This window comes from Ipomoea nil, unplaced genomic scaffold (assembly GCF_001879475.1).
Source record: "Ipomoea nil cultivar Tokyo-kokei standard unplaced genomic scaffold, Asagao_1.1 scaffold2782, whole genome shotgun sequence".
Lineage (NCBI taxonomy): Eukaryota > Viridiplantae > Streptophyta > Magnoliopsida > Solanales > Convolvulaceae > Ipomoea > Ipomoea nil.
Window position 1 is genome coordinate 1 of NW_017619210.1, and position 24786 is coordinate 24786.

General features: G+C 35.0%; 2 protein-coding genes across 3 annotated transcripts; both read left to right on the plus strand.

The window, feature by feature from the left end:
• Positions 1 to 1331: 1331 nt before the first annotated feature.
• Positions 1332 to 12254, plus strand: LOC109157471 (homeobox protein knotted-1-like 6). 2 transcript variants are annotated; one of them, XM_019305375.1, is made up of 6 exons: positions 1332 to 1484; positions 1564 to 1896; positions 2102 to 2233; positions 2333 to 2444; positions 10589 to 10833; positions 11883 to 12254. In XM_019305375.1, exons 2-6 carry the CDS (start codon positions 1582 to 1584, stop codon positions 12045 to 12047), a joined length of 969 nt encoding a protein of 322 aa, XP_019160920.1. In that variant the 5' UTR covers positions 1332 to 1484; positions 1564 to 1581; the 3' UTR covers positions 12048 to 12254. The 2 variants fall into 2 exon arrangements, with proteins under 2 accessions (XP_019160920.1, XP_019160919.1); XM_019305374.1 differs by having other exon boundaries at positions 1332 to 1896.
• A 1998-nt stretch (positions 12255 to 14252) lies between these two features.
• LOC109157458 lies at positions 14253 to 18059 on the plus strand. Its single transcript, XM_019305362.1, has 7 exons — positions 14253 to 14264; positions 14536 to 14785; positions 15546 to 15879; positions 17074 to 17188; positions 17277 to 17415; positions 17643 to 17823; positions 17898 to 18059. Exons 1-7 carry the CDS (start codon positions 14253 to 14255, stop codon positions 17926 to 17928), a joined length of 1062 nt encoding a protein of 353 aa, XP_019160907.1. The 3' UTR covers positions 17929 to 18059.
• Positions 18060 to 24786: the final 6727 nt, after the last annotated feature.

Genomic DNA, 24786 nt, shown 5'->3' on the forward strand with positions numbered 1-24786 from the left:
ATTGCGACTGAGATACACACACACACATATATATAGTGTCAAATAGGTTACTCTGACTTATTATTTTGTGTAATTGGATTATTGAACATAAAAGTGTATAATTAAATCATTAAACAAGTAAAATAGATATAATTGAAACAATTTTCTTTTTTGATATTTTTTACTGCAATTTGAGTTAAAAATAAAAAATAAAAAAAAAATCAATCTTTACTCCCAATTAATATGAATCATATGATCGGATTTTACTTATATGATTGAGGAAAAGGCAACTCTCAATATATACAAGATAAGGTAAGGTAAGCAGTATGATCGAATTTTACCAGAAAATTAAAAAAAAAAATGTCTTAAATGCACATATTTTGCCTGTTTGATGATTTGATTGTACCCTTTATAAGTTCTGTGACCTAATTACACAAAAACAAAAAGTTTAGTGACTTATCTTACACTTTATATATATATATATATATATATATATATATATATATATATATATATATATATATATATATATATATATATATATATATATATACATATATACATATATTCCAATGAAGAACAAAGAAAGAAAGTGAAAAAATAAATGAAAAATGAGAGTAACCCCAGTCAAGATAACAAGTGATCCATACTAGTAACCACAAGATCACGAGTTTAAATATTGTCCCCTTGGTTTGAACAGATCAGCTATTGATGATAAACTGGTTTACTTCTTCGTAGTTCTTTGTCAGTTTGAAACTATAGTGGATAAATTTGTTTACTTAGGGGATGTGTTGGTTCATGGAAAATGTTTTCTAAAGGAAAATATTTTTCTTAAAGTGGAGAAAAATGTTATTTTCTGATGTTTGGTTCATGGAATTGGAAAATAAATTCCTCAAATTTGAGGAAACATGGAAGATGATAAGAAAAAGTGATATGAATTGATTATTTGACCCTTGTTTTTGCTTTTTGTTTTTTTTTTTTTTTGAAAGGCCCTTGTTTTTTTTAAAAAAAAATTATATTACTTTTATTAATTTGTAGGGCCATATAGATCTTTATACTTGTTATTTCTTACAATCCCAAATTTAACCAAATAATAGAATTAGTATTCTCAGCAATTCTTTTTTCACTAACCAAACAATAAAATTCATCTTCCTAGTAATTATTTTTCCATGCAATTTCAATTCTACTTCCATTAAAATATTTTCCGCAAACCAAATGATCCCTTATAGTTTTTTACCGTTTTCAGGTTATTCACACTCAAAATTCTTTTGGTTTCCTCATCATAAAAAAAATAATTTTAATATGCATCCTGCCCTCCTCTACTAATATTTTACATCATAAAATGTGGCTCATAATCTATCTTCACTTAAAGCTCCACCCCCTCCACTTCCGGCAACTTGTGCTTTAATGTCTTTCTTCCCCTATCATAATCTCTTTCTTCTTCTTCTTCAACCTCAATTCCCTCTTTACTGTTCTTCTTTGTATACTATGAAAAATTAACCCCATATATGTATGTGTAGGGATAGATTAAAGAGAAGTAGTAGCATATAGTTAGTGGTTTAATTTGTGGTTTTATGGTTTGATTAGATTGTTTGAGGATAGATGATGGATGAAACAACGTATGGGTTCCCATCTACGAGTTGTGACTACGCAGACAAGGCTTTGATGTCGCCCGACAACAACAACCTTATGATGATGGATTACCCCTACGCTTACAATTACAACTACAACTACCACCCAGGCGGCGCCGCCGCCGACACCATCCCGTTCTGCGGCGCATCGACGGAGGTTGCAGCTGCCACCACCACCTGCGTCGATAACGAGGACGATGATGTTTCCAGCGTGATGATCAAAGCTAAAATCGCTTCCCACCCTTGTTATCCCAAGCTGCTCCACGCTTATATTGATTGCCAGAAGGTTTGATTAATAATTCATCTGTTCTAACCATGAAACAAAAGAAAAACCCAATTTCTTAAAACTCTCATTTCATGTTCTAAACCTAATCCTTTTTTTTTAGGAGATTTCTTGAACTTTGTGATTTTACATATATACTTAGGTTCAATTATGATGGGCTGATAATGGAGAGGAGTTAATTAAGTTGTTGTTTTTATGGTGGTTTCAGGTGGGTGCGCCGCCGGAGATTGCGACGGTTCTGGACGAAATCCGGCGAGAAGATGATGAGTTGCGTAAACGCGGCGGCGGCGGCGCTGTTTCATCGTGCTTAGGAGCCGATCCTGAGCTTGACGAGTTCATGGTCTCTCTCTCTCTCTCTCTCTCTCTAACATATACATACTTAGCTATATATATATATCCTGAGCGTATAGTAATCTGGGGTTGGATCTCAACTGTCCAGGAAACCTATTACGACATGTTGGTGAAGTACAAATCGGATCTGTCGAAGCCCTTCCATGAAGCTACTACCTTCCTCAACACCATCGAAACTCAACTAAGCAACCTTTGCAAAGGTCTCTCTCTCTCTCTCTTTTTCTCTCAACACAATCATTCCTAGGTATGAGAAAATGGGACTCAATTCACATCTCTACCCAAAACACTTCTCATGCTTGCTTTTTGCTAAATCCTTTGCTTTTTAAACCCATTTACTTCTCATAGTTGCAAAAACCTACCTAATGAATCCCGTCAACATCGCTAAGAATACAAACTCTAATTACAAACTCACAATTTCGAATCCCAACCCTCTTAATTTGAACCGATAAACTTGGATAACTTACACCCATTTACCTCCTTGTAGTCATTTGTCCGCTAGAATCACAAGGCGGGATTTAACTACGCATACCATAATAACTGCGCAAGACTCATTTACCTCTTTAAAGTCCTTTATCCGCTAAAGTCACTAAACAGGTTTACCAGTGCACACCTTCTAGTAATAACTGCTGTCCCTCTTCACCCAAAAACAATCGTACCAAATGAAAATGGAAAATTCTCAACCTTTTTCTTCGAGAGTGAAGTAATTGCAGAGGAAATGTTAATTAATTAGGCCCGTTTATATATATATCTTGTGTGTGTGTATTGCTAGGAGTAGTACATGAAATCTCACTTGTGTTATTTATGTTGGGTATGAGAGACTTTTGTGTTAGTTGTGTGTGTTGCATTTATTGTCTTGTCTATGAATGAATTTTGGTGTGTTTATGATGATCATCAATATAATGTCAATGCTGTTTATATATAGAAAATTCAAACGAAACCTTAATGGATTTCTAGGACTTTAATATATATATATATATATATATATATATATATATATATATATATATATATATATTAATGTTGGTGTCATTGCTTTTCAGTTGAGTGTTATTTTACTGGTGGTATATATGGTTAATTTGATATTAACTTGTTTTTTTTGTTTTTTCCCTTGTTTCTCGCTCTTTGCTTGGTGCATGTCAGAGAAAATGAAGGTTGCATATGGACCTTTTAACTTTGAGATTCTTGATTTTGACATTTCACTCTTGAGATGACATGCTATAGTATTTTCATTGTCTGTAAACCAGTAGTAAACATGTATATATGTACTCCTTTCTTCTCTCTTTCACCCCACACACCTCTCAGCCTTAACTGCACAACTAGGGTTAAACGACTATCACTACTCTAAAAATTTAGTGTCTGCCAGTCTTGACTGCATAGTTAGGGTCAAACGCTTACTACTACGATAAAAGCTATATGTATGTGTGTGTGAACCCTTTCAAAGGTGTGAGTAAACTCCGCTTTGTGACACTTGCCGGTAAAGGACCACAAAGAAGTAAACCAGTCTGAGTTACTCGTAACTGACCGGGTCAAGCCAAAGGGACAAGAATTCAAACTCGTGACCTTGTGGTTACAAGTGTGGATCTGTTTTCACCTTGGCTGGACTTACCCGACCAAACTTATTTATTTCTTTTACTAGGATAATTATGTCTTGTTTTTTTGGTGTTTACCCATTATATTACAATGACAAATTAAACCCACCTGTGATTTATTACATACACCTGTAGTGAAATGAATGCACTTGTCTAGTTCTTAAATTTGGTGCTATGGAAGACAGATGTCTGGGTACTTGTAAAGACATTCAAGTTCCCATAGAAACATGCATGAAACATCAGAAATAAGCCTAGGGAAGTGTCTGATACCTCATGTGAGCAGATAAAGTGATGTCTCCTTTTGGAGTAAGTTGCTTATGTACATTTTTACTTTATATTAATCCCCCCAAAAACCCAAAAAAAAAAAAAAAAGAAAAAAAAAAAAAGTGAACCTAGCTAGGTCTTGTTTTATCCTCAAGCTTCTCAGGAGACACAACCATATGAATCCTCTTCATCCAGCACGTGCTTTCTGAGGATAGGATAGGATTTTCTTGATGAAATCTTGTTTTGTTTATGAAAATATTGAGTTAATGGAATAATAATGAGGCAGACAAGTAGAATTGGGATCTGTTAGTTAATCTTTTGGCTTTTCAGAACAATCCTAACCTCAACCTAGTTATTAATTTAATGTCAAGTTGTTCTATTTTATGCTCTTGCTTCTGTGGTGTGAAATCCTCCATCACTATTTGAGGTTGTGCACCGGATAAATCATGCCTTGTGACACTAGCCGGCAAAGAACTACAAGGAAATAAATCAACCTAGATTATTCATAGCTGATCTGTTCAAACTAAGAAGGTTGGGATTCGAATTCGTAATCTTGTGATTACAAATTTGTATCCTTAGTCATCTTGGTTAGGGTTACTTCCATTTTATGCTCTGCTTGTTTGCACAAAATATGGTGTTGCCTCCGTCTCCAATGGAGGAGCGAACTTGTGACCTTTGGTATGACATTAACTCTTGATATTTAATTGAAACATGTATTTCATCTTAATTGAAAAATCTAAACTAATAGTTGGATTGCTGATCATGGGAATTGGATTTCCTGCTCTTGGTGTTAATATAAAAATTTGGTCAAAGTATCAGATTAACTAATAATATTGTTACTTCGAAGTACAGATTTTTAACTAATAATATTTTTACTTCAAAGTACAGATTAACTTTATGGTTAAGTGTGTTATTTTTAATTTGTAACCTGCCTGAGTTGGCCGCTGTTTACTTATCTGCACCTGACACCTAAATACCTAATCCCCTTGTGCATCCAAGGTTGCCATTAGGGATTAATGCATGGTTAATTAACGTTAGATTACCATATAATCACATGTTTTGATTGCATTAATTAATAAATTAAACCTGTTTGATATTTACTAATCTGCTGACAGGATTCGGTTTAAGTTTGGATAAGCTTTCGTTCTCTTTTGTGGCATTTGTTGATCTAGTGTTGTGTGTGTGTGTGTGAGTGTTTTAGTTTTTAATTTTATTATTATTATTATTATTATTATTATTATTATTATTATTATTATTTTGCATTTTCTTGTCAAACTTTAAATGCCATATAATAAACAGGAACTAATAAGTTTAATTCTTTTGTCTATATATGCATTGTAACTTGATTAATAAAATGATTTGAGTTTATTTTACTTTTGATCACTTAATTATAGTGATATTTATACATTTAATTAATTAATCATCCATCTTGATTTATTTCATTTTTTAATTGGTAATTCTGTAAAGAGTTTCAATTTTAGTCTAAAACATGTCTAAGTGGCCGTTTGGTTGGGATATAGGAATTGGAGTTGTAACTAGAATTGGAATAAAATCAAATAGTTTTTGTAATAGCAATGTGTTTGGAAAAAGTATAACAAATGTTTGGTAGTAAGTAAGAATTGAAAATTAAAATAAACAAATAAATAATTTCCAATTTTCAAAAATGGGATAGGAGAAGTTAAATGAAATTTATGATTATTAAAGAATTAGGATTTAATAGTGGTGCATCATATGTAGGCAAATAGACACTGTAATTAGAATCAAATCTAAGATTACAGTATAAAAGTGCCCAACAAAAGCTTAAATTTGTTGAAATATTTAAAAAGAAAAAACATTTTGAATATTGATTCGTGTGTGCACGCATGCACCTGACTTCCTACCACCTCTACTTTGAGTTGTTAAATCATTGCATTGCTTCTCTCTTTTTCCCTTTTCTTTCCCTACTAAAACCTACACGTCTCTCTCTCTCTCTCTCTCTCTCTCTCTCTCTCTCTCTCTCTCTCTATATATATATATATATATATATATATATATATATATATATATATATATATATATAAGAGCGCTCATATGCGGCGGGGTCTTACGGTGCGGTCAAATTCTAGAATACACCAACAGTGTAATAAAAACACACCCCAATGAAATGTAATAAAACATCACAAAATACACCACAAACTCAAAAAAACACACCATATAACTCACCACCCCCAATGGTGTATTTCCGAACAGTGTATGGTGTTTTTACTCCCACCTAATGGTGTGTGTTTGGTGATGCAGGGCTCTGTTTACTCTGTTTTGTGTGGTGTATTTCCTAAAGTTGATGGTGCATATTTGGTGAACTATTGATGTTGCCGCACCGTAAGAAATAACCGCACCGTAAGACACTGCCGCACCTGAACCCGCCTCTCTCTCTCTATATATATATATATATATATATATATATATATATATATATATATATATATATATATATATATATACATATATATATATATAGAAGAGCGCTCATATGCGGCGGGGTCTTACGGTGCGGCGGTGCGGTCAAATTCCAGAATACACCAACAGTGTTAAGAATATGCACCAACAGTGTAATAAAAACACACCCCAATGAAATGTAATAAAACATCACAAAATACACCACAGACTCAAAAAAACACACCATATAACTCACCACCCCCAATGGTGTATTTCTGAACAGTGTATGGTGTTTTTACTCACACCTAATGGTGTGTGTTTGGTGATGCAGGGCTCTGTTTACTCTGTTTTGTGTGGTGTATTTCCTAACGTTGATGGTGCATATTTGGTGAACTATTGGTGTTGCCGCACCGTAAGAAATAACGCACCGTAAGACACTGTCGCACCTGAACCCGCCTATATATATATATATATATATATATATATATATATATATATATATATATATATATATATATATTGGATCAAAAATAGAACAAGTCCTTAGGAAAAAAAATAAGAATCAATATCAACTTTACATATAGAAAAATTGGACGGATTAGATCCTTTTTTTTTTTTTTTTTTTTTTTTTTAAACACGGTGATATTTTCGTAAGTATCACTAACCTTGTTATGCAAACTTGAACATTAACATCTGCAATCCTTAGACTTTTTAGGTTTGCACATTTGGTATTAATATTTTGCATATTTAATATTAAAAGATTGCACTTGCAAAAATGCGAAAGTGCATTGGACTTGGAGGTTTGATTTTAGAGTTTATAACTGAGTTTTTGGTTTTATTTGGTTTAGTGATTCACTTATTACTGCTTAAGGTCTAGCATTTATGGTTTATATTTAAAATTTATCTTTTTTCATTTATTTTATAAAACTTACAAGGTTTGCATATTTAGTTGTTAAAGATTGTATATTTAAGTGTTCAAGTTTTACATAGTGAAGTTGATGATATTTACAAAAATGTCACTACATTTTTTTAAAAAAATTTGATAAGATCTGTCGAATTTTTACAGATGTAAAACTAAGATTGTGTGTGTGTGTACATTTAGCTTCAATTATTTATAATTCATATTTGTTAAATATATGTAACTTAAGTGTATATATTAGTGCCAAGACTTTGTCGTCTAATGATATATTTCAGGTTTGGGTTCCATCATAATCAGGTTTGACATAATTGTTGAAAAGAATATGATAGATTTCAAATTTAGGTTTCATTCTAATTAGATTTAACAAGATAGTATAAATATGAATATGTTAGTGTGCAATTAATGTTCAATTATTGTAATTATGGCATTTAAAGAAGAAAAAAAGTAACAATAATAGAGAAGGGGAGAGAGATGTGAAGTGGAAAGAGAGATGGGCTTTAATTTATTGTGGTGGGGACGCAATGGGTCCCATAAGATGGGTTGAGGGTGAGGCCTGGAACAGCCTCAAATTAAATTACGAGGTTTTTTTTTTTTTTTTTTTTTTTTTTTGTTTTTTTTTTTCACAAAGAATTAATATTACTCATAATTTTTTTTATGCACTTTAATTTTTCTGACTCTATTACAATGTAGTATTTGTTCAAACATATTGTCGTAATCTAATGAAACACAAAAGAGTTTCAACCTTTATTGAGATTCGATCTCATGACTTCTCACATGAGAGAGGTCACTACATGCCATCCGAGCATAATGTACTTGACCACATATTTTAATTAAATGTTTTAACTGATGGGATTTCAGATTTGAATCAAATTTGGTGATATGATTTGAATTTAATTTTATTAATTTAGTGTATTCTTGCGGAAGGGAAAATGCTTTTAAAAGAATTAAAAACCCCTCTGCACGACAAGAGACATTTATTCTTTAATCTTTAGAATAACATCTTATTTTTCGCTCCTAAAGCTGTCATTATTTATTGAACCTTTTTATTAATTGCATAAATTCTTTTTATAATCACTCTATATAATTAATGTTACAAAGTAATTTTCCTTCATAGATAATGTAACAAATTTTGCTCCCACCCAAAAGAGGTGTCTATAATTTAGTGAGAGAATTAGTCATTATGTTCGATGGTGGAAACCATTAATATACCAAAAAGAAAAAAAATATAACAAATTTTGCCGATTATATCACGTTTGTTTCATTGAGGTTAAATGTCAAATAAAGTGACTTTGTATTTTGATATCAGCTAATAAACAAGTATTCATTATTTCTTATATCTTATATTATGTGACATTTTATCCCAACATATATATATATATATAATAGAGGTCCATAATCAGGTGCGAACTGACTTTAATGTGCGGACCTGCGAACCACTGAATGATTGCACTGCATTTACTATATATTTCACCGCACTGGATACGATTGCACTGCAGAGGTCTTCCAGGCATGCCTAGGAGCCTTTGTGGTGTAGCCCTTTAGTAGCTCGTAGGTTCACAGGTTAAAGCTGGTTTGCGCGCGCGCGCACACACACACACACACACACACACACACACACACACACACACACACACACACACACACACACACACACACACACACACACATATATATATATATATATATATATATATATATATATATAGTCTGGCTCCCATGTTATGCCTCGGGTGAAAATGACTTTGTTTCTTTTTTACTTGATTTTATATCTATCGGATCTTGCTGAGTGTTTGTTTGGATTTGTCCACATGTTCTCATCTTGGAGTCATTCTTATTTGAATTAGATATTATATATGAAAGGTGCAAATTGATTTTCCCATGCAATCATGTGAGTTTACGAAGGAATGTACTGCAACTATTGCACAAATGCACGACAACTACTCCCATGCATTCTTGGAGGACTCGCGCAGATGTGTGCAGTGCCATTCATGTAGTAATTGCGGTGCATTCATATAGTAGTTACAGTATATTCATGTATTAGTTGTGGTCCATTCGTGTGGTAGTCGTGAAGCTAGAGTAATTGCTGTGCATTTCTGTAGTAGTTGTCCATTTCTTCATATATATATATATAGTCAAGTTCCAGTGCGTCCAGGCTTTAATGTGCAGTTGGTGCGGCCGCACTATTAGGTATGCAAAAATGCAACAATGGTATTAGGAAATGCACAACAAAAAAATGTATCAATGCACCAAAAAACGCACCACTAGGTATGCATTACCAAAAAATACACAATTAGATATGCATAAATGTCTCACACAGTGTTTGAAAACGCACAATTAGGTGCGGAGATGTATGATGTATTTTTTTAAGTTGGTGCATTTTGTGGAGTATTGATGTATTTTATTATGTACGCTTTTTAGTATTATTGGTGCATTTTTACATAACTAATAGTGTGATCGAACGTTACCGCATTTGAGCTTTTATATATATATATATATATATATATATATATATATATATATATATATATATATAATATGCAAGGAAATCCCCGGATAGGGCGGGTGGCGGAAGGTGTCACATGGACTCCCGCGCTTTACGCTGCCAACTATCCCTTCTTCTGCTCTGATTTGGTCTCTCAAAAACTTTTTCTCTCTACTTGTAGACTACTAGTAGTAGTGGCTGTCAAATCCCATTACACTATTTCTTGTTCTGTCCAATCATGCCTCTTTTATTACCTAATACCCTTGGATCATTTCTATATTTCATCTCTTTTATCTCGTCTCATTTTACGTGCCTAATTTAATTAATAACGCTTCATTTATGTATAAAATATGGATGATATGTTGTGAGTGATTCGGTTCAGTAAAGATGTTCTATAAAATATGTTGTGATATGTTCTATATTCCCTTAAAAGTAAATAAAGATAAAACATTACTAAGTTTAAGTGATATAATAGAAACCAACAATTGTTATAACATAGACCATAATTCGCTTTGCATTGGACATTGGTCCAAAAGGGTCGTGACTAAAAAATGCATCCTTATTTTGTGGGCGAAATTTTCCGTGAACCATTAATGCAAGATAACTTTTTAATATATTAAAACTACATTATTTGTATACGAAATGTATATTAAACTAAATGTGAATGTGTGGCAGATGAGAGTGGAGCAGTTTCATCTGATGAGGAAGACAGTGGAGGGGAGACAGACATTCAACAAGAATCAATCACAAAGACTGAAGAGCGCCAGCTTAAGAATACACTCTTGCGCAAGTATGGTAGCCATTTGAGTAGCTTAAAACTCGAATTCTCCAAGAAGAAGAAGAAAGGGAAGCTCCCAAAAGAGGCAAGGCAAACTTTGCTTGATTGGTGGAGTGATCACTACAAGTGGCCTTATCCTACGGTAAAATCGCTACATAATATTCACTACCTATTACGATATTGACTAAAATTAAAAGGGAATACTTTCGACCGACCCTAGTAGGTATAAGTCTATGTAATTATTGGGCGGAGGTTAAACAAATTCCAAGTCCAACACTAAATTTGGACTTGTCTACTACTTTTGACCGACCCTAGTATGTATATATGTAATTATTGGGTGGAGGTCAATGAAATGCCAAGTCCAGCACTATATTTGGACTTGTCTACCACTTTTGACCGACCCTAGTATGTATATGTCTATGTAATTATTGGGCGGAGGTCAATGAAATGCCAAGTCCAGTACTAAATTTGGACTTGTCTAGTAGATAGTAGTTGTAATTCAACTAAAGCTAAATTATGTGTGGAATACAATTACATTGTTTGGTTGGAGGGAGCTGTAATTCTACGGAATTGCAATTCTTTCCATTTGTGGAATTGAAATTCATAGGGCTCCCCTTATGAATTCCAATTCGGTGGTAGCTGGAAAGAAAAAAAAAGATGAAATTACAACATTACCCTTGATGATGATGATTATTATTATTATTATTATTGTCAAGGACATTTTAGTCTTTTCCTTTCTTCCTCAAAATTCAATTCATGTCTACTAAACAATGTAATTTGAATTCTTACTTTATTCTCACTTTATTTTTTTTTTTTTACGGAATTACAATTTCTTTCCTCCCTACTTCCTTCCTTCCAACCAAATACTTTGTAAGTGGCTAGGGGATTGTTGGGTGGAGGCTTGAAGAGCTAAGTCCAGCACCATGCCTTTTGAAAACGTGACGGTATAAAGAAATAAAGTTTTACTTTCGCTACAGGTAGTAGCTTTTGGCATAATGATAAATGCTTGATCCTAACAAGTGTATCAATCACGAGTTCGACGCTAGTAGGTGTTGGGGCGGAGGCCGGTGAAGGGCCAAGTCCAGCACCAAGTGGGTGGAGTGTAGCATGAATCAAATGGTTTAGCCTTTACTATGAATATCCTTAATTGTTAGGATGGTTATGTTGTTGTTGTATAATGAATAAATACAGGAAGCAGACAAGATTGCGCTGGCGGAATCAACGGGACTGGATCAGAAACAGATCAACAACTGGTTTATAAATCAAAGGAAACGGCATTGGAAGCCTTCAGAAAGTATGCAATTAGCTGTTATGGAGAATCTGACAGGACAGTTCTTCTCATCCGATGACTCATAGATGAGGTCTGATCGAAGAGCAACCAACAACATAAGTTTATAATTGGATGGGATATTTTTTTCCCTCAATGTTTCCTTAATCTCTGTATCTATATTTTAGAAAATTGTGGTTATCGCTGACATGATCGCCATTTAACATATTAATAACCAAAGAATACAATCACTTGTATATTACTTATTATAATTGTATGATACTCATCATTCTCCATCTCTTGCATGCTATGCTCTTTTATACTCCAAGTTTGTTGTTGTTACCATTTGATTAAAGATTGGGTCCCAAATTAGCTCAATATATAGCCCCAATTCAATAAATAATTCAAGAAGTCTAGACATGTTAAACATGCATGAAATTTGGGGAGTGGTTAAGTGGAAGGAATTTCATCCATCCATCCATCCATCTTTAACCAAACGTTAATGAATTGATCTTTGGCCTTAGGTATGAAACAACATTAAATCTCCAAGCTAATTGTCACATCCTTAAATGTGTCTACAACTCATGAAAGAGATTTGTTATTATGCTTGATGGTGAAAACTCTTAATTACACCCCCAAAAAAAAAATGTTAAGCATCACGGTTGAAAATCAATGGATTTTCGGAACTGGCCTTAATCTGGTCTGAAACGCCTGTTTCGACCACTTTGATGAGTATTCGAAAAAACCTTCATCGCTATCTCTGACTACCAGCGAAAATGGTCGCAAATAGCAACAACTTTTCTAAAGTGGTTGGAAAAAACAGCCAGCAGAACAATTAGGCTGGTTCTAGATTTTCCACGAATCACACTTAGAGGTGGCACAGGTGGTCCAGGCCGACTAAGAGGCCTGGATGTGCTCCGAGGACCCAAGAGATAAGTCTGGACCCCTTAAGGGGGACGTGAACCGGATAAGCACTAGGCCAGACACAAAAGCAAGCCTAGGGCATTCAAAGGACCTGAGCGGCAACCCAGCTGGAGTACATGATTAAAGTGAGAGAGACCTGAGCGGCAACCCAACTGGAGTACATGATTAAAGTGAGAGAGCCCAGATGCCACCCTTAGTTCAATTGTAAGGGTCCTGGATGGTTGTGCGATTCATACAAAGGGTTCTAAGAGGCGTATGTGGGCCAGACAACATGATTGAAGCTAGAGAATCCTGACACCACCCTTAGTCCAATTATAAGGGTCCTGGGGCAAGCATAATCCTAACAAAGTGGCCCAAGAGGCGTACAACGAAGAAAATTGTGAGAATAATCTCGAAAGGGCCCCGAGCGACTTAGACACTTAGTTCAACTAAAATAGTCCGAGTAGTGTACGTGACTCAAGTCAAGAGAACCAAACTATGTACTTAGTCCAATCAAACAATGAAAGACGAAGTGCCTCACCAAGAAAGCGAAGCACAGTGCCGACGGGGAATACGAGCTAGTGAACAGTCCCGGTCCCCAAACCAATAGCCATTCCCATCTTCAAGCAAAGAGGAGGCAATGAAGGCAAGAAAAGGTTATGGTCATCCCATGGACTCAACATCTGAAAGTAATGATTCAAAGGAACACCTAAGCACGCCTAGGCACTAGCTCGAGGACTTGAGGTCAATTATGGGCACCTCCTATGCTCGACTAGGACTCAGGGGTTCACCGCAGGTCATGGGGTGCTCATAGTGACCAAGAATATAGACCATGATAGGCGATTCAGATGAAGATAAGCGACCCGAACCAAGAAGGCGACCTGGACCAAAATAAGCGACCCAGACCAAGATAGGAGACGCAGGGCAACTAGCCATTCCCACCCCAAAGCGCATCTCCAAGCTCAAATTGGTAGGCCTTAACTTGGTCTCACACCCCGTCACACTTTTCAGACATTTGCTGGATTTTTCCTTGTATAAATGGTCATTATCTTGGCCTTGACAATCCATGTCTTATTCTAACACAACATCCTTTGTAATATTCCTACATCGATCAAGGAAATATTATTACAATCCTTTGCCTTTACTATTTTACCCTCTTTATTATTTATGCGGACTTATTCATTCGTACATACCCGAATCAATTTGTTTTATCAAAATGATATAGAGAGAATTTAAGAAGGTAAAATAATAAAAATTAAGGGGAAAAACAAAGAGATAGAAAATAGAGACTATGAACATGAATCCATTACCACAACTAATTTTGCACCTAAGTTCGATTTTACCAATCAAATTGAGAGTTGGTTCTTTCTTTTGTCTAACTACTACACCGTATGACGTCCAAAGTTAGTCATGTATTTTAATCATTCATATATCTAAAGCACTTATTCAAACAATTAAAATCCACTAATAAGCTTATAAGAACTTATAGAATATCCGATTTAAGAACTAAATAAACAATCCAACAAGATGTTAAAGAATTAGTCTAGTCCTTCTATAATCACTCTTACTTTTGCTTGGTTTATATTCACTGGTGCTTTCCTAGTTTTCTGATTTAGCTGTAATTGTTCCTCTTTCTTTGGCTCTATATTATTATTTAAAGCCTTTGGCTTACAGTTGATAAATTACAGAAGTTCTCTTTCTCATACAAGAGAGTCAACTCTCGGAGTTGATCTACTTGGTTATGTCACGGGCTCCATTACTGCTCCGGCTAAGTACTCTGATGTTGCGCGCACCACGCTAAATCCTGCCTACACTGCCTGGTTCAGACAAGATCAGATCATTCTTAGTGCCATCCTTGGTAGCCTTTCTGAGGTTTTGCAGACGGTCATTTCGTCCGCTGCCTCCGCCTGGGATGCATGGACTCGTCTGTCCACTTACTGCACTACTGCGTCTCGGGGACGTGTTGTTTCCTTGAAAGTAAAGTTAGCCAAAAACCCCAAAGCTGTGACAACCCAAAATTTAATTTTATAAATTCGATTTTAAGAAATTTCAAAATAGCCGTTTTCACTCTACAAAAAAAAATTGTGATAAAACCGGTGTTTGAATAAATTATTTTGAGAGACTTTTAAATAGATTCAACACCGGGAATATTCTGTTTCAAAAATCCTAAATTCCCGGGTACATTGCGCACCTAGTTTTTGATCCGAAAGTCAATTTGAGTGAAATCGGGAGAAATCTGAGAAACCTAAACTAAATGGTTATTTAGAAAGTATTTTTGACAAAATGTATTTTTTACCCCAAACTATTTAAAATCTCATTCTTAGACTATGGTCCATGTTGTAAGATAGACCATAAGTTTGCCTGATATTTTGTAGAACTCAACCAAATTACTATTTTGCCATTAACCAATCATTGGTGATTCTATCCTAGATTTCAATCTCTGAGATCTTTTCTTAGGCATTGTCACTAGTACAAAATTGAACATAGAAGATTGACCATAGACCACCATTGTTGAAAGAATGGTTGCCTAATCTTAACTCAAAAACTCGCGATAGCAATTTTGTAAATAAATGATTAATAATTCACCACCGTTGTTATCTGTAATGATTGCCTATTGTATTTCTTATGCATTTAAACAAAACAAAAAAAAAAACATTGTTTTATAATGGACAACCATTTCTAAGAGAAATGGTGGGCTATTGTCATCCCCTTTCATATCAGATATGATATTCTCCTCTCCCACACACGCTCTTCAACTTCAGATCTATATTCTCCATCGCACACCCACCGTTCACTACTTCACGTCGCACCCCGGCCACCGCGATGTCGCGCACCGGCCACCACCGTCGACGCACATCCACCGCGACGACGTCGCACACCATCAACTATCGTCGCACACACAGTAGACCACCGTTGCACACCCACCACCGCGACGCCGACGCCACAGCCGCCACCACGCCGTCGATCTGCACCCTTCCCTTGCCCTGCGACGACGCCACATCCGCCGGCTCCGATCAGGTAGGTTTTTTGTTTCAATTCATAAATCTTGCTTGTAGTAGTTATGTTTTTGTTTATATTTCTATGAGGTTTACTCGCACCTCTTGTTTTCCTTTATGAAGAATTTCCTGTGTCTATGTTGCTCTATAAGTTTCGTACTTTTCCCTTGGTGCCTTGCAAATTTTTGTGAAGTAATATTTAACTGTACAGGTAGAATACTTGCAATCAATCTGTGAAATGCTGAGTTCCTGACCTTCCAAACCTGTGTGAAATTTATGGATTTTAAGATTCTTGCTGCTACACCCTAACCTTGAAGACGAAAAAAAAAATTACCTTGCCAAAAAGCCTCAGTACCTCACATATCATGGCAAATTACATCATGGATCCCAGTGCACAATGCTTTGTTTCCTCTAGAACAAATGGGTCTAATAATTATCTCCAAATCAATTCAACTATCACTATTTTTAAAGGAACTATCTGTCAGTGAAAGTTCATTGTCTTTGTAATAAGTGTTCATCACTAAAACAAAATTATGGAACCATGCTTAGTGTACAAGGGTCCATAGTATCAATTGGTGATTCACCAACATTAACCATAACCCTGTTTCTTCCTGTTTGCCTTATATTAGCAATTAAAAACCTTGTCTTGGCCCTCGTTTGATTCTTTTCTTTTAGTAGGCTTGTGCATCTAGCAATTTGAGGTCACCTGTTGACTTTGTGTTAAAAGCTGTTAAGCAGTAAATAAAAAAAAAAAAAGAGAGAGAAGATGCATCAAGTAAATGAACAATTATGTTTATATTGAGATTCAATCTAGAAAAACTACAGTGTAACTATCTCTGCTTTGATTGTCCAACCTTTGTTCCACAAGGTTTTATTTTGAATTTCAAATATTCTTTATATAGGAGTTTTATAGAAATGCCATATTTGTTAAAACCATCATGATTCAAGCCTCATCACGATGTACCTTTGGTTATATCAATTGATGTTGACAAAAATTATAGGAGCAATGAAATGTTACTGGAATCTTAAACTTGCAAAGTGATTTACAAGGAAAACTTGTTTGTTGCTGACCCATCATGATTTCATGCCTCATCATGAGGTACCTTAGTTATACCAGTTGATGACAAAAATTATAGGAGCATGAAGTCTTGTTATTAAAATCTTAAACTTGCAAAGTGAATTAAGCAGAAAACTTGTTTGTTGCTGGCTTTTGCAGGTTCTTATATCCAGTTTATCCACTTATTTGTGTTGCTGCTTCAGCTGTGATTGAGAGCTTTCCTGACATATTCCATGATAAGTATAATCCTAATGACCCAAATGTGCTCGTTATGGTAATCTTCTTTGTTCCTATAGAGTGTAGGCATATGTTGCTTGCTCAATCAGTGATGGAGATTATAATGTTAGCTTTGCTTATGACAGATATCAAAATTTATCAGACCTGTGGCTCTTGTCTTTATTTTATGTGCCTCGCACGCTAGGACATTCTCTCTGATTAATGGTTATTCTGCTCCATTAGAGATTTACAAACATTTGAGTTATCATGATGATGTTGGAACAGGTGAGATCCTGAGAAATTGCATTCTAATTGTATGTGAAGTTAAATATATCATGAGCCTCTAAAAAAAAAAAAAAAAAACAACTTATAATTATGTAATATTTAGCTGCTTTATATTTTTTTTCAATTTGCAAACTTGGAGTTTCGGGATAGGATGCGATCTCCTTTATTATTTTCCCGAAATCTTCCAGAGCATAATCACTAATTACCCTTACCCCTTGTAATTCAAGCGCTACCCTATGTGTTGGGAGTGAGTGGCATCGTTTCCCATCATCCTTCTTGGTTCCTAGTTATGTGGATAATGTTCGATTCAGGGGTCTCCTGCCATTCCCGTTTAATTCTAGTTTGGGTGGGACTTCAGCAGCACCATCTTATTTCAACAATAAGGAGAAGGCATCAGACAAGCAATATGTAATCAGGCTTTCCCTATTGCACACTTCATTTAGTACTGTTATCTTTTCATTTTCTGATGTTATTTCTTTAAGTTACATGGTTCTCGTGCTATTGCATTCATGACAATCGGAACTGGCCTTTCTTTATGGGCAATAACATGACAGCTCGCCAATCTAGAAGAGTGTACTTTCCTCATAGAGCTACAGTTAAAACGACCTTTTATGACTCGAGGAAGTGATCATTCAAAATGGGAGGTATTAACCTGACCTCATCATCCTAATTCCTACTCATTCTTTCCCTTCACACTGCACTATCTCAGGAGGACTTGTAGAGGCAGACAAGAAGTTGAGTCTTAATTCTGGATGTGAATGACTATGCAGAAAAAAGAGATCTGATCTGGACTGGAAGCTGTTGGTTTTGCTTGAATCTGATCTGCAGACTTTAATGTTGATGATCTGCAGTGTCTATGCTTGAATTTGGAAATAAAATGATGCTCCTTACAAGTTGTTTAGGCAAACTGATGAGAAGAGAAGTTTGACGAGTCTAAGTAGTTGCAGTAGTTGAGCTTTTTTGCAGTAGATTAAAGCTTTCAAAGTGGTGATCTGTTATAGCCATGGGATTGATCCCTCCTTGGAAAATGTTTGGCTGGAAATATGATTGCTGCAGCCTCTCAAGTTCTATCTCAGCGGCATTACCTTATTTGGATAGGGAACTGTCGCCTCCCTTATACTGGTCATTCTTCATTCCATATCATTGGCAGCAACTGAACGTCTTTGGCCTATACAAGTTACTCAGAAGAACAGAAAATGAAAGTAGATGAACACGCGGGACCATTTTGACAGAGACTGGGGCAAACTATCATCAGTGACCATATTTTGCTTATCTTTACCTTATCCAGCTGATTTTGTATTGGTGTACATTTTAGGAGTGTTTCTTCATTACTTTACTAGGGGGGGAAACTTCAAGTGTTTAGGCTCCAGATTGATGTTGTAGTTATGTTTCTCTTCTGCCATTATTTTTAATTTAGAATTGTAAATCTATCATTTTATTTACAGGAATTATAAAAAAACTAGAGCTTTTATAATTAAAATAAATTAAATAAAAAAAATCATATGCGACGGTTCCTAGTTGAAAAACGGTCGCGAATGAGTAATTAATAAAAAATAAATAAAAAAGGAAAACGCGACCATTTCTAGCTTAAAATGGTCGCGTTTTACCTTTGAATTAAAAAATAAATAAATACAATACGTGACCATTCTTGGTCAAGAACGGTCGCGTATTACCAACAATGCGCGACCATTTAAAAATGGTCGCGTAAAGTCCTTGACTTTGGACTTTACGCGAGCCCCGCATAGGTGACCATTGTACAATGGTCGCGTATGTGCAGTTTTGTACTAGTGTGTATGTGTTGTTTGTATTGGTTTGAGGTGTTTAAGAGGTGAAGGAAGTGGTGTTTGAGTAGAGTGGAGGCTGAGATCCACACAAGGAGGAAGAACAAGGAGGTACAACCCCATGGACTCCTATAAGCTTATTTTGGACTCTGTGAAGTCTATTTAGTGGTTGAAATGCTTAGAAATGCTAGATTTTGGTGTGTTTGAGTTATTAAGTGATCTATTGTTGATCTATGATGTGTTGTTGAGGATTTGGGAGTGTTTGAATGCTTGAAATTGTATTTACAGGTGAAGAGAACTCATCTGGTGGACAGACAGTGTTGTGACAACCTAAAATACTAATCCCAAATTTCTATTCTATAAAGTTTCGAAATAAAATTATTTTATTACTACGATTATTTATTTCCTAAAACTTTGAACCAAAAGTCTATTTGAGACGAGATCGTATTTATTCATATCAGTTTCCTAGCATAAATGATTTAATTCTTGAGCCCAATTGATTTCTATTCCCTCAAATCTATAAAATAAGTTAAGCCCAAATTATTTGAAACCCATTTATTAAACCCAAGGAGTATATTTTATTATTCTTCAACCAAAAACACTTGACCCAAATTCCACAATCTTAGCCTAGCCCAAATCATATTTGGAAACCCTATTCTCTATACATACATAATATATCCAGCTTCTTCTTCATAAAATAAGCTTTGTTGTTTGATGTGTTTAGCTCCAACCGGAAAGAGATCAGAACCAAACAACCCCTTGCTTTATATCTCTTAGCTCCCTCGACTTCAAGCCTTCTCTGCCTCTACGCTGGATGAAAGTAGCAGCAAAGCATAGCTTCAACCACAACCTCCCTCCCTTGTCTCTCGATTCTCTCTTCCTTCAGTCCCGTAGTGAAACCGGTCACTGTTCATGTAATTTTGAGCATTGCATTGCCACGGGATTGGGGGTTGCGTCAGTTAGATGTCAATAATGCCTTCTTGAATGGCACGTTATATGAAGAAGTCTATATGCAACAGCCAGCAGGTTTTGTTGATAAGGAGAGGCCTAATCATGTATGTCGTTTGAGAAAGGCGATTTATGGGTTGAAACAAGCCCCACGGGCTTGGTATATTGAATTATTTGATTTTCTTGTATTTGTTGGTTTTAAAAAGTCTATAGCAGATACTTCCCTATTTATTTATTGCACCAGTACTGTCAGTGTGTACTTTCTGGTCTATGTCGATGACATAATTATTACAGGCAATAATGAAGCGTTTGTCACGGCCTTTATCAGTCGTCTCGCAGCACGATTCTCTTTGAAGGATTTGGGGCCTTTACATCATTTTTTAGGTGTTGAAGTAGTTTCTACTGCTACTGGCGTATTTTTGTCCCAAAGCCAGTATGTAATTGACATTTTGGAGCAGTTTAACATGACGGGGGCGATGTCAGTTTCCACCCCGATGAGTCCGTCGGCTGATTTGGACACAGACACCACACCTTTTGATCCTGCATCCTACCGTCGTGCTATTGGTCGCTTGCAGTACCTGGCAATTACCAGGCCAGATATTTCATTTACAGTGAATCACTTAGCGCAGTTTATGGCTTCGCTAACTGAGGGTCGCTGGCAAGCGGTGAAGCGCGTTTTACGCTACTTGAAAGGTACTCTTCATTTTGGATTATTTTCCAGGCGTGGTTGTCCTCTCTCTCTTGTGTCTTATTCGGACTTTGACTGGGGTGTTGTTCGTGACGGGGGGCGGTCTACCACGGCATATTGTGTGTTTTTTGGCTCGAATCTTATTTCCTGAAAGTCTACGAAGCAACATTCAGTTTCGCGGTCCTCTACAGAGGCCGAGTTCCGGGCTCTTGCCAATTCCGCTTCTGAAGTTATGTGGGTTCAGAGTTTGTTGCGTGAGCTTGGGGTTCAGTTGTGGTCTGCACCGGTGCTAGCTACATTCGTTCGGTTGAGCAGGTAGCTGATCTTCTGACTAAACCTCTTGGTCTTTGTTTGTTTGCTGCGTTCCGGACCAAACTTGGACTCGCTGACGGCGCCTCAATCTTGCGGAGGCGTGTTAAAGAATTAGTCTAGTCCTTCTATTTTCACTCTTATTTTTGCTTGGTTTATATTCATTGGTGCTTTCCTAATTTTCTGATTTAGCTGTAACTGTTCCTCTTTTTTTTTTTTTTTTTTTTTTTTTTTTTTTTTTTTTAACTCTGTATTATTATTTAAAGTCTTTAGTTTACCGTTGATAAATTACAGAAGTTCTCTTTCACATACAAGAGAGTCAAATCATTTATCCAATTATCCTATAAAGCATAAAATTAAATGGCATAACATATACTCAAATTATCCCCTCGAATAGATTAAACTATAACATAGAATAAAACACAATTAGACTGGCAAAATGAAAACTCAGATTATTGCAGAATCTTCATGGTAATTATTATTTTTCCATGCTGCCAGAGAAAAGAATGAAGTGTACATAATGATTTCAAGATGAATTGCAAATAAGATCAACATACTGCCCACAAACTAAGATCCTAATGTGTAGACTTTAAATTAAGAGCATCCACACTTGTGCATATTGTGGGGAGATTTCAGCATTAATTCTTTCTTACATGAGATAATAACTAATGTGGAGGGGAGATAATTGAAAAAGAATTGTCCTGCAAATGTGAGGATATTGTCAGAAAAAAAAAAAAAAAAAAAAAAAGAAGTAAGGCTGTGCGCGTTCGCGCACAGCCTTGGGCAAAAGCCAGGCGCGTCAGGCGCGCCAGTCGGCGCGCCTGACGCGTCTGATTACTTTTTTTTTTTTTTTAAATTTTTTTTTGTTTTGTTTTTTTTTTTTCTCTCCCCTCCCACATTCTCTTTCCTAATCAGTCTTACATTATCCCCCATTCTCCCCAACCAATGTGGATGCTCTAAGGTTGATGCCGCGGAATGAAGCTTGTTGCGGCAAAATATAATTAACTGGGCGATCAAAGCTATGCAAATCTCCTATTGTTGACCAATCATTATTGCATGTACCATGGTCCACACAATTGTGTGGATCATAAATAAAAAATACATTTTTAATATATTAAGGGGACATTATTTATGTACATAAAGTACATTTTTTAAAGTACATTTTTAATATACTAAGGGTACATTATTTTATATAATGTATCATCAATACAAAAATAATGTACCTTTAGCACAAAAATAATGTACCCTTAATATATTAAAAATGTACATAATATTCATGATTCACACAATTGTGTGGAACATGGTCCATGCAATAATTTGCCAATCGTTAACGGTGCCGTTAGGCACCGTTCTCTTTCATATTTTTTTTTTTAAAAGAAAAAATAAAAATTCAGACCACTTTGTTATAGGAGTGTATGTTCATAATTGTAAGTTCATAATGTTAGAGCTCTGTGTTCATAATTGCATAACTGTACATTCATAATTGCATAACTGTACATTCATAATTCCGTAACTGTACATTCATAATTCAATAACTGTAAATTCATAATTTTCGAAACTCTATGTTCACAATTTTAGAGCTCTATGTTCATAATTTTATCACTATATGTTCATAATTGTAAGTTCATAATGTCAGAGCTCTGTGTTCATAATTTCATAACTTACATTCATAATTCCATAACCGTACATTCATAATTGCATAACTATACATTCATAATGCCACAAACGAATAACGCCGTTAATGCCGTTAACGGCGAGACAAAATCAATTTTTTTTCTAACTGAAAGACCGCGTTTTCCCTTAAAACGACGTCGTTTTGAACTCGTGTCCAAAATGCATTGTGGACACGAGTCCACAGCATAATTTGCGATAATCAATAGTTATGTTGTGCAACCAAATGCACCATGCGCATGGTGCATACGATGCAAAACGATGTTGTTTTGACTAAAAACGCGCGTCCTACTAAAAAAAAAAAATTCAGGTTCGATTCTCGGCAATAGCATTATTGTGGATATATAGTTATGAATTTCTGGATATATAGTTATGAATTTATGGATATTTAGTTCATTCATTGTGGATATTTAGTTCATTCATTGTAGATATTTATTTCATTCATTCACTATGGATATATAGTTATGAATTTATGGATATATATTTATGAATTTCTGGATATATAGTTATGAATTTCTGGATATTTAGTTATGAATTTATGGATATTTAGTTATTCATTGTGGATATTTAGTTCAATCATTGTGGATATTTAGTTCATTCATTGTGGATATTTAGTTCATTCATTGTGGATTTTTACTTCATTCATTCACTGTGGATATATAGTAATGAATTTGTGGATATATAGTTATGAATTTTATGGATATATAGTTATGAATTTATGGATATATAAAAATGCTATTGCCGGGAATCGAACCTGATCTCTTTTTTAAGTGGGACGCGCGTTTTTTAACCAAAACGACGTCGTTTTGCATCGTATCACCATGCGCATGGTGCATTCGGTTGCACAGCATAATTTGCGTAGAGTTACTAAAGTGATGATGGGCTTGGTGTGTGTATTATCAAGTCAACTTGAAAAACTCGACTGACCCGACATCCGCAATCGTCATACCGTGGATCAAGGTCTATAATGTGAAATGTGGATTCTGATCTTAAACGGTATAGTGTTGAATTTCAATTTTGACGACCACTGTAAGCATGTGTATGTGTCTTGTGTTATATGTTCCTGTGTCTCATTTTATGCAATTTTATATCTTAAGCGTATATATTATGTACCTGAAATAAAGTAAATATAGCATGCGCTTTTGTGTCTTGTGTTATGCATTTTTTTATTTTTTATTTTTTGTATTGTGTTATGCGTTTTTGTGTCTTATGTTATGTAATTATGTACTTTAAGAATATTGATAATGTGCTTGGACTAAAGTAAATATAAAACATGTGTATGTGCCTTGTGTTATGCGTTTCCGTGTCTCATGTTATGCAATTTTGTACATTAAGAGTATGAATTCTGTACCTGAAATAGATTATTAGTTGTGTAACATACAACATATTGTGTGTACATTAAGAGTATGAATTCTGTACCTGAAATAGATTATTAGTTGTGTAACATACAACATATTGTGTGTCTTATTTTACGTATTTATGTCTTGTATTATGAAATTATGTGTCTATAAGACATATATTATCTACATAAATTAGATATGAGAATAAATAAATATATAATATGTATTTGTGTTTTGTGTTGTGAATTTCGGTGTATCGTGTTATGAAATTTTTTACCTTAAGTATTGATTGTATACCTAAAATAAATTAAAATGTGTGTTGAAACATGTGAAACGAAAAACTACAAAATCTGTTAAAGTTTAAATATTAAAACTTTTCCAAGGGATCCACATATCATTGTGGACCCTAATCCACATATAAATTGCCCTACTCTGGCACCTCACGCCCTTCTACAGGATTGGTTCTATTATTAAGTAGATTTCGTTTTCTTTTTATGCATGATAATATTAATTAATTTATGAATAATCAATAATTAATGAATTTAAAAAATTATAGGTAAATATTAAGATGTAAATTTAAAAAACAAAACTAGTATTTTTAATATCATGACTTTAAAACTTTTAAATGCTCTTG

Excerpts from the sequence above, each read along its gene's own strand:
- LOC109157458 (XM_019305362.1), top strand. Across the intron at positions 14,786-15,545 it reads CGCCTGGGATGCATGGACTC|AGAAATGGTGGGCTATTGTC; the intron begins GTCTGTCCACTT and ends ACCATTTCTAAG. Across the intron at positions 15,880-17,073 it reads CATCCGCCGGCTCCGATCAG|GTTCTTATATCCAGTTTATC; the intron begins GTAGGTTTTTTG and ends TGGCTTTTGCAG.
- LOC109157471 (XM_019305374.1), top strand. The coding sequence starts at position 1,582 with ATGATGGATGAAACAACGTATGGGTTCCCATCTACGAGTTGTGACTAC. Across the intron at positions 1,897-2,101 it reads CTTATATTGATTGCCAGAAG|GTGGGTGCGCCGCCGGAGAT; the intron begins GTTTGATTAATA and ends TGGTGGTTTCAG. Across the intron at positions 2,234-2,332 it reads CTGAGCTTGACGAGTTCATG|GAAACCTATTACGACATGTT; the intron begins GTCTCTCTCTCT and ends TCAACTGTCCAG.